Source organism: Numida meleagris, chromosome 26, assembly GCF_002078875.1.
Source record: "Numida meleagris isolate 19003 breed g44 Domestic line chromosome 26, NumMel1.0, whole genome shotgun sequence".
NCBI classification, from domain to species: domain Eukaryota; kingdom Metazoa; phylum Chordata; class Aves; order Galliformes; family Numididae; genus Numida; species Numida meleagris.
Genome location: NC_034434.1, coordinates 681,993 through 693,964, shown reverse-complemented (window position 1 = coordinate 693,964; position 11,972 = coordinate 681,993). Strand labels below are relative to the sequence as shown.

The window sequence follows — 11,972 nt, the reverse complement described above, 5'->3', positions numbered from 1 at the left end:
AGTGGGTTTGTATTTGATTAATATATTGAGTTCCTCTTACTGCACTCATCACCTCAAACTATGCAGTGATTCGTGTTCTCAGTGGGCTCGTTCCGCCCAAGCTGTTCTTTTTATGTGTAACTGAGTTTTTAGTGTTGAGGTCTCGACAATCAGTTGATTGCTCCACCCCCTGCTCTTGTTTTGCATACTTAGCGACTTGTCCTGTGCTTGATACGAGGTATGGGGGGGGGGGGGTAGCTCTGTCCCCAGGAGCATGCGGGCAGCAAGGGCCCCCCCAGGGCTCTGAGAACTGGAGATGCTTGGGGCAAGGGGCTGGAGCATGGGGCCACTGCACTGGGGCCAAGGGGACAGTGCACCACCCACCAGACCCACTGAAGTGCCTTACCCTGCTCGCCCCGTGCCCACGTGTTCCTTGTAGGGCAGCCTGGCCTCCTCTGGGCAGTCGCAGGCAGAAGGTGGGGGGGGTGTTTACATATTCCCAGGGTGTATGGCTCAGGGGTGCCTGCTCTGCCTCTTGCGTAACCATTTTGTCTATTTTGGATATTTTCTAATAAAACCAGTTAGCAGCAGTTCTGCGTGTGTGTGGTGGGATTCCTTCTAGTGGAGCAGAGTGCTGCAAGCCCCTGTACCCAAAGCAATGCAACGACGTGGGCACAGCAGCACTTTATTAGAGAAAACACAGCCCCTGGCTCACCCTTACTTCCACAGCTTCTTGATGGACATGTTCTTCTCACTGTCTTTCTGCATCACCTGGGTGTAAGCAAGAGACAGTTGGTTCCCAGCACACAGCTTCCTTTTCCCCTCAAGTAACTCCACAAACTACCCTTAAAAGCAAATTTCAGCCCTGAACGAGGAAGCTACTAGAGCCTTCATCCTCCCCCCGGGAAGGGCCACCACCTCCCCAACCTCTTGCCCAGAGCACCCCCTTAGCACTTGTTATTCAGCCCCAGGTTCTGCCCAACACTGTTGAGGAGTTTCTGCCTTCCTGAGCTGGGAGAAACCAGCCAGCTGCTCTGCAGCACTTACCTTGGCAACAGCCATTTCAAAGTCCTCCTGTGTGACGTGCACCCGCCTCTCCCTCAGCGCGTACATGCCAGCTTCTGTGCACACCCCCTGTAAAGGACAGTGGTGATCCAGATTACCCCAGAGCTCCCACCAAATGAGGACAAAGAGCACTGTGCAGCCCTCAGGGCTGCTGCAGGACCCAGCTCACCTTCACTTCTGCACCTGATGCCCCTGGCATCAGCTCCGCGATCTTCCGCAGGTTGATGCCACGCGTCAGGTTCATTTTCCGAGAGTGGATTTTGAGGATATCCAGGCGGGCCTGGGGGACAGGAGCAGTGAGACAAGGGGCAAGCCACAGGAATTGCACCCTGACAGGGCTAGGGACAACGTGGGCCCCCAAGGGAGAGGATCAGGGCAGCAGGGGACCAACAGAGACCCCAGGTCCACCAACCTCCTCATTGGGAGGGGGGAACTCAATCTTCCTGTCGATGCGGCCAGGGCGCAGCAGAGCTGAGTCGAGGATGTCAATCCGGTTTGTGGCCATGATCACCTGCAGCAGGAGAGCAGCCACTGTCACCACGATGGTCACCCTGCTGCCATCACGGGGCCAGCAGGGCACTGCCCCATCCCCAGGCAGCTCAAGGCTCAACCAGGCCCAGCACCCCCCTACCTTGATGTTCTTGGTGGCCTCGAAACCATCGAGCTGGTTGAGGAGCTCCAGCATCGTGCGCTGCACCTCGCTGTCCCCACCAGAGCCACCCTCCAGGCGGGAGGAGCCAATGGAGTCGATCTCATCCATGAAGATAATTGAGGGAGCGTGTTCCCGGGCCATCACAAACAGCTCCCGCACCATGCGGGCACCTGCAGAGAGCAGAGAGCTGAGCCTCGTGCTGTGCATGCACAGCCTGCCCCGTACACCACGCAAGGGACACTCATACCCTGCAGGCCACCCCCAAGGCCACCCAGCACCACGAGAGCCCTTACGGTCTCCAGCTCACGTTGGCACAAGCAGCAGCTTTGTGCAGCACTGCTTTACCTTCACCAATGAACTTCTGCACCAGCTCGGAGCCTGACACACGGATGAAGGTGCAGTCGGTGTGGTGGGCCACAGCTCTGGCCAACAAGGTCTTGCCAGTGCCAGGGGGTCCATAGAGCAGCACGCCCTGAAAGCACCAGAGGGTGAGCTCAGCACCACCGCTGGGGTAAGCAGCTACACCCAGAGAACTGCAGGTAGCACTTGCCTTGGGCTGAGCAATCCCCAGCGCCTCAAAGAGCTCTGGGTGCTTGACTGGCAGCTCAATCACTTCCTTGATCTCCTTTATCTGTTTGTCCAAGCCTCCGATCATCTCGTAAGTGGAATCCGGGACCTTCTCCACCATCATCAGAGACACCAGAGGGTCCACTTTGTTGGGCAGGATCTTGTGCAGTGTGTAGCTGTCGTTGCGTAAGGCCACGCGGCAGTTTGGGGTCACCTGCGCTGAGAGCAGAGGGGAGAGCTCAGTGTTGGGCCACTGCATGGCCCTTCCAAGGGGCCCCACACCAGGGAAGGGGACAATCAACGTGGAGAGAGCCGTGATGCCCCTCCCATGGCTCCTAGCCACTCACATCATTAATGTCGATATTCTTGTCAACATCCACCACGAATTTCCCTTCTGGGTGCACCTGGAACAGAGCAGTTAACACCACAAAAACTTATTTTTCTCTTAAAGAATCCTGGCCACGTGTCTCAAATCCACCCACCACGCTAAGAAGGGGCCAGAGAGCTCAGCCACCACCAAACATCTCACAGCCTTCCTGCTCTCAGGAGAAAGAACTCTCATTTTGTGTTTTTCTAATTGCTACACCCTCCCCAGAGCTTGTGCTCTTGGGGGGGACAAAGGGACAGTCTATCCTGCACCAGCCAGCTGCTGGCAAGAGCCAGCCCCAGGACAGCTCAGCTCCATACCTTCACGAGCACTTTCTTCTTGTCCATGGCTCTCACCACCTCGCCCACGTAGGAGCCCTGCTCCTGCAGCAGCTGCAGCTCCTCCCGCAACAGCCGCACTGCAGAGAGAGGGGGACATCAGCAGACAAATGAGGAGACCCAAAGCCCCCACATAAGGAGCAGCACCCCCAGCTGGGCTGGGAGCCCCCTGTCCCACAGCAGGGCTGGCCACAGAGCCTCAGGTAAGGGCACTGAGAGGAACTGAGCCGTACCTTTAGCATTCAACTCATTTCTCTGTGCTTGCAAGCGCCGCAGATTCTGGCTCTTCTCATTCACAATGAGCTGTGGGGAAAGGAGCTTTGCTGAGCTCTCAGCATCCTGCACAGCGCTCAAACCAATAGAGCATGCACACCAGCCACGAGCAGGCTCCAGCCCTGGCACAAGAAAGACAGAAGCACAGCCCTTCCCAGCACAACGTGTTCAGCCAAACCCCACTGCCAGTAGCTGGACAACACCTTGGTTTTGGGGAGACCTCACTGCAGTCTTCCAGTACGTGGAAGAAGCTTCTAAGCAGGAAGAAGACTACTTTTTTGCAGTATCTAATAATGACGTGACAAGGCCTTAAACTAAAAGAAGGGAAATTTAGGTCAGCTCTTAGGAAGAAATAATTTTCTCAGAGGGTAGTGAGGCCCTGGGGCTGTGGGTGCCCCATCCCTGGAGATGCTCAACATCAGAATCTGGTGGGGGGTACCCAGCCCACGACAGAGGGCTGAAACTGGATGATCTTTAACGTCCTTACAACACAACCGTTCTATAATAACACGCGTGCCCCGGCTCACCTGCAGCTCCTCGATCTTGGACAGGTAGTACTGCCGCAGCCCTGTGCCGCCCTTCCCATCGTCCATCTCCATCTGCAGGAGAGCACACTCTGTAAGGTCGGCCCAACCCCATTCCATGGCTGCTCCCCCTCACGCTTTCCCGCCCCCCCGGTACCGGGTCCCCAAGTCCCCTCCTGGAACCGCCCCCACCGCCCGCCGAGTCACGGCGCCCAGCAGGCCGCGATCGGGCCCGATCTCCTCAGAGCCCCACGGCCAGACCCAAACACGACGGACCTGTGCACCCGCAGCCCGCAAGCACCGCCAGGCCCGGCCCAGCCCGGCCCGGCCTTACCTGCTCGGGGCCGTCCACCGCCATCTTCTCCGCCGGCATCGAGCCCCGGCGCCCCTGCTGCCGGCACTAAAGATGGCCACCACTCCACTTCCGCTCCCCGCCCCCTCGCGCAGGACGCGGTGGCGTCACTTCCTGTACGAGAGTATAGAAGACAGCGCATGCGTACTATGAAGGCCACCCGATTGCTCATGCGTAGTCTGTCCCCGCAGCGCCTATGGATGACTCTGAAGTTCAAGGTGCGCATGCGCACTACGGAGCCGCTCCATCGGAGGACGCGTGCGCGACAGTAGTTCGACCATGTCCGCCATATTGGTAAGGTCAATGGCGGTTTCTTCATTTTACAAAGTGCAGGAGGACTGAGAATCCAGACAACCTCTGAAGAACGTACTCATCCCTACAGCCCCTTCCCCAGGCCTGTGTTCATCCGCCAGGCCGCGGCGGCCGTAAAGCAGTGCGAGTTTCCACTCCCAAGATGGCGGTGAGTGCTGAGCGGAAGCGGAAGTGGGGCGGGCGGCGCGGGGTACGGTGGGACGGGGCTGCGCGCACGAGGAGCGACCGGGGCCGAGCTCGGGTTTACTTGTAGGCACCGGGGGGGAGATGGAAAGGGCAGGGAGCCTGGGGGGCTTCGGGGACAGCACGGGGTACCGGGGTTGTCCTGTGGTGCGGTGAGGGGACCCCAGACATTCACCCCTCTGCCTCCCCTCAGTTCGGTGCCAGTAGGGGAGCGCAGGCCCCAGCCCCGCCGCCATGGGCAAGAAGAGCAAAGTGGGCAAGAGCCGGCGGGACAAGTTCTACCACCTGGCCAAGGAAACCGGTGAGCGTTGCTTCCTGGGGGCCCGGCTGAGCAGAGCCCTGGCAGCCCCTGACCCCCTGGTCTCCCTCCCGCAGGGTTCCGTTCCCGCTCCGCCTTCAAGCTGCTGCAGCTCAATAGGAAATTCCAGTTCCTGCAAAAGGCGCGAGCGCTGCTGGACCTGTGCGCGGCCCCCGGCGGCTGGTGAGTGCCTCTGGGCCACGTGCTGCCCTGGGACCTCGTTGCAAAGCAGCCCCTTTGCTTTCTGTTGGGGCTGCTCTGTGTCAGAGGCCAAGGCAGCACCGATCGGGTTCGAGGGCTCTTTTCAGATCTCACGGTGCCTTTGATCCTCTCTGCTCCTTGCAGGCTGCAGGTGGCTTCCAAATTCATGCCAGTCTCCAGCTTGGTGATTGGTGAGTGAGATGGTGGGTTGGGAGACACCTGGGAGAGGCTGGAGCATGGTGTTGATGTGCATTGTTCATCCCTCTTCTTTACACCAGGGGTGGATCTGGTTCCTATCAAGCCCATTCCCAACGTAGTGACGCTGCAGGAGGACATCACCACTGAGAAATGTCGCCAGGTGAGAACCGATATCCCCTGCCCAAGTGCCACTGCAGCTCTGTGAGGGATGGGAGTATCACCCTGCCTGGGTGGGACTTGCTGGGGGGTGGAACCAGCACCGAGGCTGAGCGGAGCACTGGGTAGAGAAGTATGGACGTGGGCTGGGCCAGTTGCTTGCTAGCTTGTGCAGAACAAGGGAGGTCAGTGGAACTAACACAAGCTCTGTCCCTCAGGCTCTGCGCAAGGAGCTGCAGACATGGAAGGTGGATGTGGTGCTGAACGATGGAGCACCCAACGTGGGGGCCAGCTGGGTGCACGATGCCTACTCCCAAGGTGGGGGTCACCCAGAGCTGACACGTGGCTCGGTGCAATTTTGGAGAAGTTGACACATGAGCGTGCACTGTGAGATGGGGAGCAGGCTGGTGGGGACAGCGGCAACTTTGCTGACTGCTCTTCTCCACCACTGCAGCCAACCTGACCCTCATGGCTCTGAAACTGGCCTGTGAGTTCCTCTGCAAAGGCGGATGGTTTATCACCAAGGTTTTTCGGTCCCGGGACTACCAGCCTCTCCTCTGGATCTTCCAGCAGTTCTTCCACAAGGTCCAGGCCACCAAGCCGCAAGCCTCACGCAATGAGTCTGCTGAGATCTTTGTGGTGTGCCAGGGTGAGTTGGCCGTGGGGACTTCTTGTCGCTTCAAGCACTACACTGAGGCTTGGAGAAACCTACTGGTGTCTGATTTTTCTCACTCCAGGTTATCAGGCTCCAGACAAAATTGACAGCAAGTTCTTTGACCCGAAATATGCCTTCAAGGAGGTGGAGGTTCACGCTAAGTCTGTTAGCGAGCTTGTCAGCAAGAAAAAGCCAAAGGTATGAGGAGAATGATCTGCTGGGGTGGGCTAAGTGTAACTCATCAGGGAGCTGTCCCACGCTAAGAGACACAGCCTGAGAGATCCTCTGGCTCTTCGGAGCCTTGTTTTTCTCATCCTGACAAGGAGTCTGATCTTTGTGAGACAGATGGGCAGGGAAACTTGGGGTGCAACAGCTAAGTCTGTGGAAAGTAGAGGTGGATGGTTACAGAGGGCTTGCTGGCAGGTGAAAAGCTGCAGGAGGGTGGTAGCAGGGTAGAGGGTTGCTTCACTGGGCAGTGTGGCCCGGCAAATAAAAGGAGCTAGGGCTTGGGGCCAAAGAGATTGTAATAAGAAAAGATATCCAGAAAAATGAAAGATCTAGGGTATAAGGTGCTGGAGTAGCTAGTGTTAGGGAGGTTCATGCATTTAGAAGGTGGTGCAGTGCTGGAGAAGCAATAAAACAAGTTGCGAGGCTGAGAATGGATCAGTAAAACTCTCCCTTACAATAGCTGGCCAGTAGGTTTGTGAGTCTGTGAGGTGTTTTTAGGACACAGGACACTGAAAACTCTGCCAAGCAGCCTCAGCCAGGCATGGAGGTTCACAAACCTGTATTGTCATCACCTCTGTGTGCGGTGAGGCTGTAGGAGGCATCCTAGAGCTGGGCCCATACTCAGCAGGCAGGTAGGGCCTATCCTTGTTCCTGGATCTCATAGGCATGTTTTTGTAGGCTGCTGCAACAAAGCACGAATTACACTGAATTGTTACTGTTTGGGTGATGGCTGAAGCTGTCTTGTGCCTTGCTGTAGCTCACGCAGTGCCTTCCTCCTGTAGGCAGAAGGATACGCAGATGGTGACACCACTCTCTACCACCGCTTCACCCTGATGGACTTCCTCAAGGCTCCCAACCCTGTGGACTTCCTCTCCAAGGCCAACGAGGTGAGTGTCTGCAAGAGGAATTTTGGTGGCCCCAGAGACAAGTTCCCATGAGCACAGAGCCGTGAGAAGGGGCAGCCGGGTGCCCCTGCGGTGGTCCTGGTCCTGGTCCTGTTCCTGTGGAAGGGAGGCAGGACAAAAGCTGGGACTCAGAATTCACAGCCTCATCACTCTTCATCCAGATCACGCTGGGGGATGGAGAGCTGGAGAATCACAGTTCCACCACAGAGGAGCTGCGTCAGTGCTGCAAGGACATCCGTGTGCTGGGGCGCAAGGAGCTCAGGTACTGGGGGGGACTGGGATAGGGACCGGGTGTCACACTGGGCCTAGGGGGATGTTTCTAACAGGCTTTTACTCTGCATAGAGCCTTGCTGAACTGGAGGACAAAACTGAGGCGATTCTTGACCAAAAAGCTGAAAGAGCAGGCGAAGGAACTGGATATCAAGTAAGAGCAACTGAGCTGCCCCACAGCACCAACGTAGGAAGAAGGGGCTACCACCAGGAAAAGTTCTCTGGCATCTTTCCTTTTGGCAGCCTGAGCTCTGGCGAAGAGGAGGAAGGCCGAGAGGAGGAGGAGAAGACATCGCCAAAAGCCACAGCTGATGAGGTGATGAAAGAGGAAGAGGAGGAGGTAGAGCTGGCGTTAGCAGAGATGAAGGCTAAGGAACTGGCAGAGCTGAAAAGGTAAAAGCAGTTCAGCCAAGGAGATCATCATGCTAGCGTAGCATAAGGGCTCTGGGCAGTGGTGTCAGGGTCTGTCTCTCTGTGCATAGGGGGTTGGCTCTGGGGTTCTTGGGATCCTCTGCTTCTCCAGGCTGACATGGGCTCTTTGCACCAAAGCTGGGACCCCTCAGAGTGGAGTGACTCTTGCTGTGTCCCCAGTCCTCAGAGGAATAAGCCATGAGTGTGGTGGTGGATGAGCTGCTGGGAGGGGAGTGCAGCCTCACTCCTTTGCCTTTTTTTTCCAGAAAGAAGAAGAAGATCCTGAAGGAACAGCGGAAGCAGCGTGAGCGCGTGGAGCTGAAGATGGACCTCCCTGGCGTCTCCATCGCTGACGATGGCGATACCAGCATGTTCTCCCTCCAGACTATCCAGAGGACCCAGGTGTGTGGGCTGGAGCAGACCAGGCTCTCAGAGCCACAGGGGTGGGACAGATGTGGGCATGGGGCCAACAGGCTTAAGCTCCTGACTCCGTGCATTGCAGCTGCTGAATGAGGTGGCCCGGGGAGACATGGCCTCAGCAGATGCCCTGCTGGAGATGAGACCTGGGGACGATGACATCTGTGTCTCAGATGCGGATGATGAGGACGATGTGTCCCTGGCCAGCGACCTGGACCCGGAGGAGCTGGTTGAGATTGAAGCCCGTCAGCGCCGGCTGGAGCGGGAAAGACGAGAGCAGGGTGCAAAGAGGTGAGAGCTGGGGTGGGCAGTCCTGGGACAGGAGCTCCCTTATGAGCAAATGCAGAGACTGGCCTTTGGCACTGGTCCTGCTGCTGTCACAGGGTGAAGCCTAAGAAGGAGGAGGAGGAGGAGGAGGAGGAAGGGGAGGAAGAGGAGAATCCCCTGCTGGTGCCCCTGGAGGAGAAGTCAGTGCTGCAGGAGCGGCAGACAAGCCTGTGGTTTGGGAAAGTGAGTTCCAGTGTGTCAGAAGTGAGATGCTAGGGCAGCCTCAGCCCCAGCAGTTCCCCCTGCGTCCTCTGACCCACTGCTCCCTGTCCCCAGGACGCCTTTGCCGGCATCGAGGATGATGCAGATGAGGACCTGGAGCTGGGGCAGTCACAGATGTTGGCTGAAAGACAGCGTGAGTCCCAGACAGGTTAGTGGGAGCTGCATTGCTGGGGGTACATAGAGGGACAGCCCCATGTCCCTTTCTGGGGTACTAGATCAAACTGCAATTTGGACACTGCTCTGAGCAGGACCAGAGATGTTTGGAAGTTGCTTTCCTGTCTATATCATTGCACAGTTAATGAGTTAGCACTAGTGCAGCATTAACAAGCTGCATCTCTAGGGGAACGGCCTGCAGTGGGGCTTGCCTCTCTCACCCGCTGGTTCTTTTTCCCCAGGCAAAACAAAGAAGAAGGGGCAGAAGAAGAAGGTTCCCCAGGAGGGCACCGCAGCTGAGCCTCAGCCTGCAGCAGACACAGGAGCTGACACTGCTGAAGCACAGGCTGAGCAGAGCAGCGATGATGATAGCAGCAGCGACGAGGAGAGGTGAGGGGCAGACTGGATATTCTGCAGCTCTGGAGCCGTGGAGAGCGGGGAGGTGAGGACCCTGCCTGCTCTCCTTTCCTCTCCTTTCCTACTTGCAGGCCACCAACACCAGCGGGGAGAAAGCGTGGCCTGGTTGAGCCATGTGGCTTCGAGGTGGTGCCCATTGAGGACCCAGGTGAGTGGAGACCGCTGCGTGTGCCAGGTGATGCCACATGGGTCTCTGTTGACAGGAGGGTCAGACTCTTTGCTGGGGTGGGAAGGCTGCTCGTTGCTCTCTGGGTTTGGGGCTGTTTACCAAGGTTTAATCTCTCTGTGTGCTTCAGTGAAGAAAGCACGTGTCCTGGACGCAGAGGGCCTGGCACTTGGCTCCATCATTGCCACCTCCAAAAAGGCCAAACGGGACCTGATCGATGATTCCTTCAACAGGTACGTGCAGCTGTGGGTGCTGGAGGGGAAGCAGAATTCGTTCTCCTCTTAGGGGGTGACAGCTCACCTGATTTTCCCCCCCTGCCAGGTATTCCTTCAATGAGGAGGAGGGGGAGCTGCCGGAGTGGTTCACAGAGGAGGAGAAGCAGCACCGACGCAAGCAGATCCCCCTGGACCGGCAGACGGTCGAGGAATATCGGCAGCGCTGGCGCCAAATCAACGCCCGCCCCATCAAGAAAGTGGCAGAGGCCAAGGCTCGGAAGAAGCGGCGGGTGAGTGGGGCTGTGCTCCTGGCTGGGTGCTTGGGCCCCCCGCTCCCCTCCCCGTTGTCGCTGACCCTTTGCTGTCCCCACAGATGCTGAAGAAGATGGAGCAGATGAAGAAGAAAGCGGAGGCCGTGGTGAGCACGGTGGATATCTCGGAGCGGGAGAAGGTGGCCCAGCTGCGGCGGTGAGTGGGGAAGCTGGGACCTGGCTCCTTCGTGGTCACAAAGCCCCATCCCTGCAGCTGCAGCGTGGGGGAAGCTCCTGTGCATAACCAGCAGGGCTGGGCTGGGTATGGGGAGACTTAGGGGTGGGAGAGCCCTGTCTTGGGGCACGGCAGGGGGCTGGGACCTGGTGCTGGCTTGTAGACGTGTGCCCAAGCCGCTTCCTGGACCAGTCCGCCTCTGAGGCTCTCAGTCCCATCTTTCCCTTTCTCCCGCAGCATCTACAAGAAGGCCGGGCTGGGCAAGGAGAAGCGGCAGGTCACCTACCTGGTGGCTAAGAAGGGCGTAGGACCCCGGGTGCGCCGCCCCCCCGGCGTCAAGGGCCAGTTCAAAGTCGTCGACAGCCGCCTGAAGAAGGACGTGAGGGCTCAGAAACGCAAAGAGCAGAAGAAACGGCGCAAGTGATGTGGGACTGGCTCCAGGGAGGAACCTGGTTCGGGGCACCGGGCAGAGCTGGCTCCTGCCTTCCCACCTCCACCTCCCGGCTCGAGCTGCTGCTGCTTCCCCTCTGTGGGGAAAAGGGCTGGGACTGAGCCCCACGCCCCTGTTAGTCAGTGCCTTCATGTGACATCTTCTCCTGTCCCGCTGTGGGGCACGGAGAGTTGATTTGACCTCAGCACTGTTGGGTTGACCTCGTGCCCGTGCTGGCCTGTGAGGTTGCACCTGCAGGTTTGTCACTCTCGCTGGTTCTCTTGGGATGCTGCTGGGACTGTTGCACCGCAGAGATGGCATGGGCATCCTTCCAGCCCTTGCTGTCCCCACGCTGGTGACAAACGTGGCCATGACCAAAGCCCCAGAGCTGCGTGGGGCTGCGGGTGCTGACCAGTGTCTGACCTTCACAGAACTCTTCATTTGTGAGAAATAAACTGGTCTGAGGATATTCCAGGCTGTGTCCTGCACCTTGGCAAGTTGAGGAGCTGCTGCCATCCCTTCCTCCTCTCAGCACATCTCAATTTATCTCTGGCCCAGAGCTGAACCTGCACTGGTTCGCCCTACAGCCATCACCCCCACCAGAACAGCCCCCCAACCAGCCCCACCACCCTCTCCAAGTGGGGGAACGCAGCATGTTTAGGAGAAGAAAGAGGAAGAGAAAAGGTGCACTTAAGAAAGTACTGTTTATTTAGACCCAGGGCAGTGGCTGGAGGGACTGTGGCCTCTCTTCTCCATTAATCAGTGCTCAGATCTGTTGTGGGGTTACCCTCAGGCACCAGCACTGTTAGGGGAAGGAGGGGGCCAGGGGCTCTGTGCACTGCTCCCATGGGGAGGTGCACCACACTGTCCCCATAGAATCGGGGCAGGGGGTGCAGAGCAGTGAGTTGTCCCTGTCCTTGCGTGTGCCTCAGCTGTGGCTCCGCTGGGTGGTGGCAGGGCAGGAGCTGCACGGTGGGGAGAAGCTGCCGAGCTGTGCTGTGCTGCTGGTGGTGCTGCCCCCAGGTAGGGTCGGTGGGAGCAGAGACCTTGGGCTGTCCTGGTTCTTGGCCAAGGGAATGGGGGTGGGCAGACAGGAGCACCTGCTGTGCATGGGGCTCCTCTAGAAATTCTCCTTTGCCTGTCTGTCAGCCTCTTCAAAACAGAACAGAGGAGTGTTGTGAGAGGAGAGCCCCTCAGCCCCCCCC

General features: G+C 58.0%; 3 protein-coding genes across 4 annotated transcripts in view; 1 reads left to right on the top strand and 2 right to left on the bottom strand.

The window, feature by feature from the left end:
- PSMC5 (proteasome 26S subunit, ATPase 5) lies at positions 649–4,256 on the bottom strand. Its single transcript, XM_021377862.1, has 12 exons — positions 4,100–4,256; positions 3,769–3,840; positions 3,202–3,271; positions 2,951–3,048; positions 2,611–2,667; positions 2,247–2,477; positions 2,042–2,168; positions 1,676–1,866; positions 1,457–1,555; positions 1,214–1,324; positions 1,027–1,113; positions 649–750 (listed from the first exon to the last, which is right to left on the bottom strand). The coding sequence occupies exons 1-12, from the start codon at positions 4,136–4,138 to the stop codon at positions 697–699; spliced, it is 1,236 nt and encodes a 411-aa protein (XP_021233537.1). The 5' UTR covers positions 4,139–4,256; the 3' UTR covers positions 649–696.
- FTSJ3 (FtsJ homolog 3) lies at positions 4,606–11,239 on the top strand. 2 transcript variants are annotated; one of them, XM_021377859.1, is made up of 22 exons: positions 4,606–4,678; positions 4,806–4,913; positions 4,988–5,093; positions 5,256–5,302; positions 5,390–5,469; positions 5,684–5,783; positions 5,920–6,114; positions 6,203–6,318; positions 7,131–7,235; positions 7,415–7,515; positions 7,597–7,677; positions 7,767–7,916; positions 8,201–8,336; positions 8,437–8,642; positions 8,735–8,861; positions 8,955–9,048; positions 9,296–9,443; positions 9,542–9,618; positions 9,767–9,869; positions 9,958–10,141; positions 10,225–10,319; positions 10,575–11,239. In XM_021377859.1, exons 2-22 carry the CDS (start codon positions 4,847–4,849, stop codon positions 10,759–10,761), a joined length of 2,505 nt encoding a protein of 834 aa, XP_021233534.1. In that variant the 5' UTR covers positions 4,606–4,678; positions 4,806–4,846; the 3' UTR covers positions 10,762–11,239. The 2 variants fall into 2 exon arrangements, with proteins under 2 accessions (XP_021233534.1, XP_021233535.1); XM_021377860.1 differs by lacking the exon at positions 4,606–4,678 and having other exon boundaries at positions 4,695–4,913.
- LOC110388506 (alpha-2-macroglobulin-like protein 1) overlaps positions 11,453–11,972 on the bottom strand; it is a 10,695-nt gene continuing 10,175 nt past the window's right edge. The window contains exon 36 of the mRNA XM_021377863.1: positions 11,453–11,919. Within this exon, the coding sequence (XP_021233538.1) occupies positions 11,888–11,919 (32 nt within the window). The 3' untranslated portion in view covers positions 11,453–11,887. The remainder of the gene's footprint in view (positions 11,920–11,972) is intronic.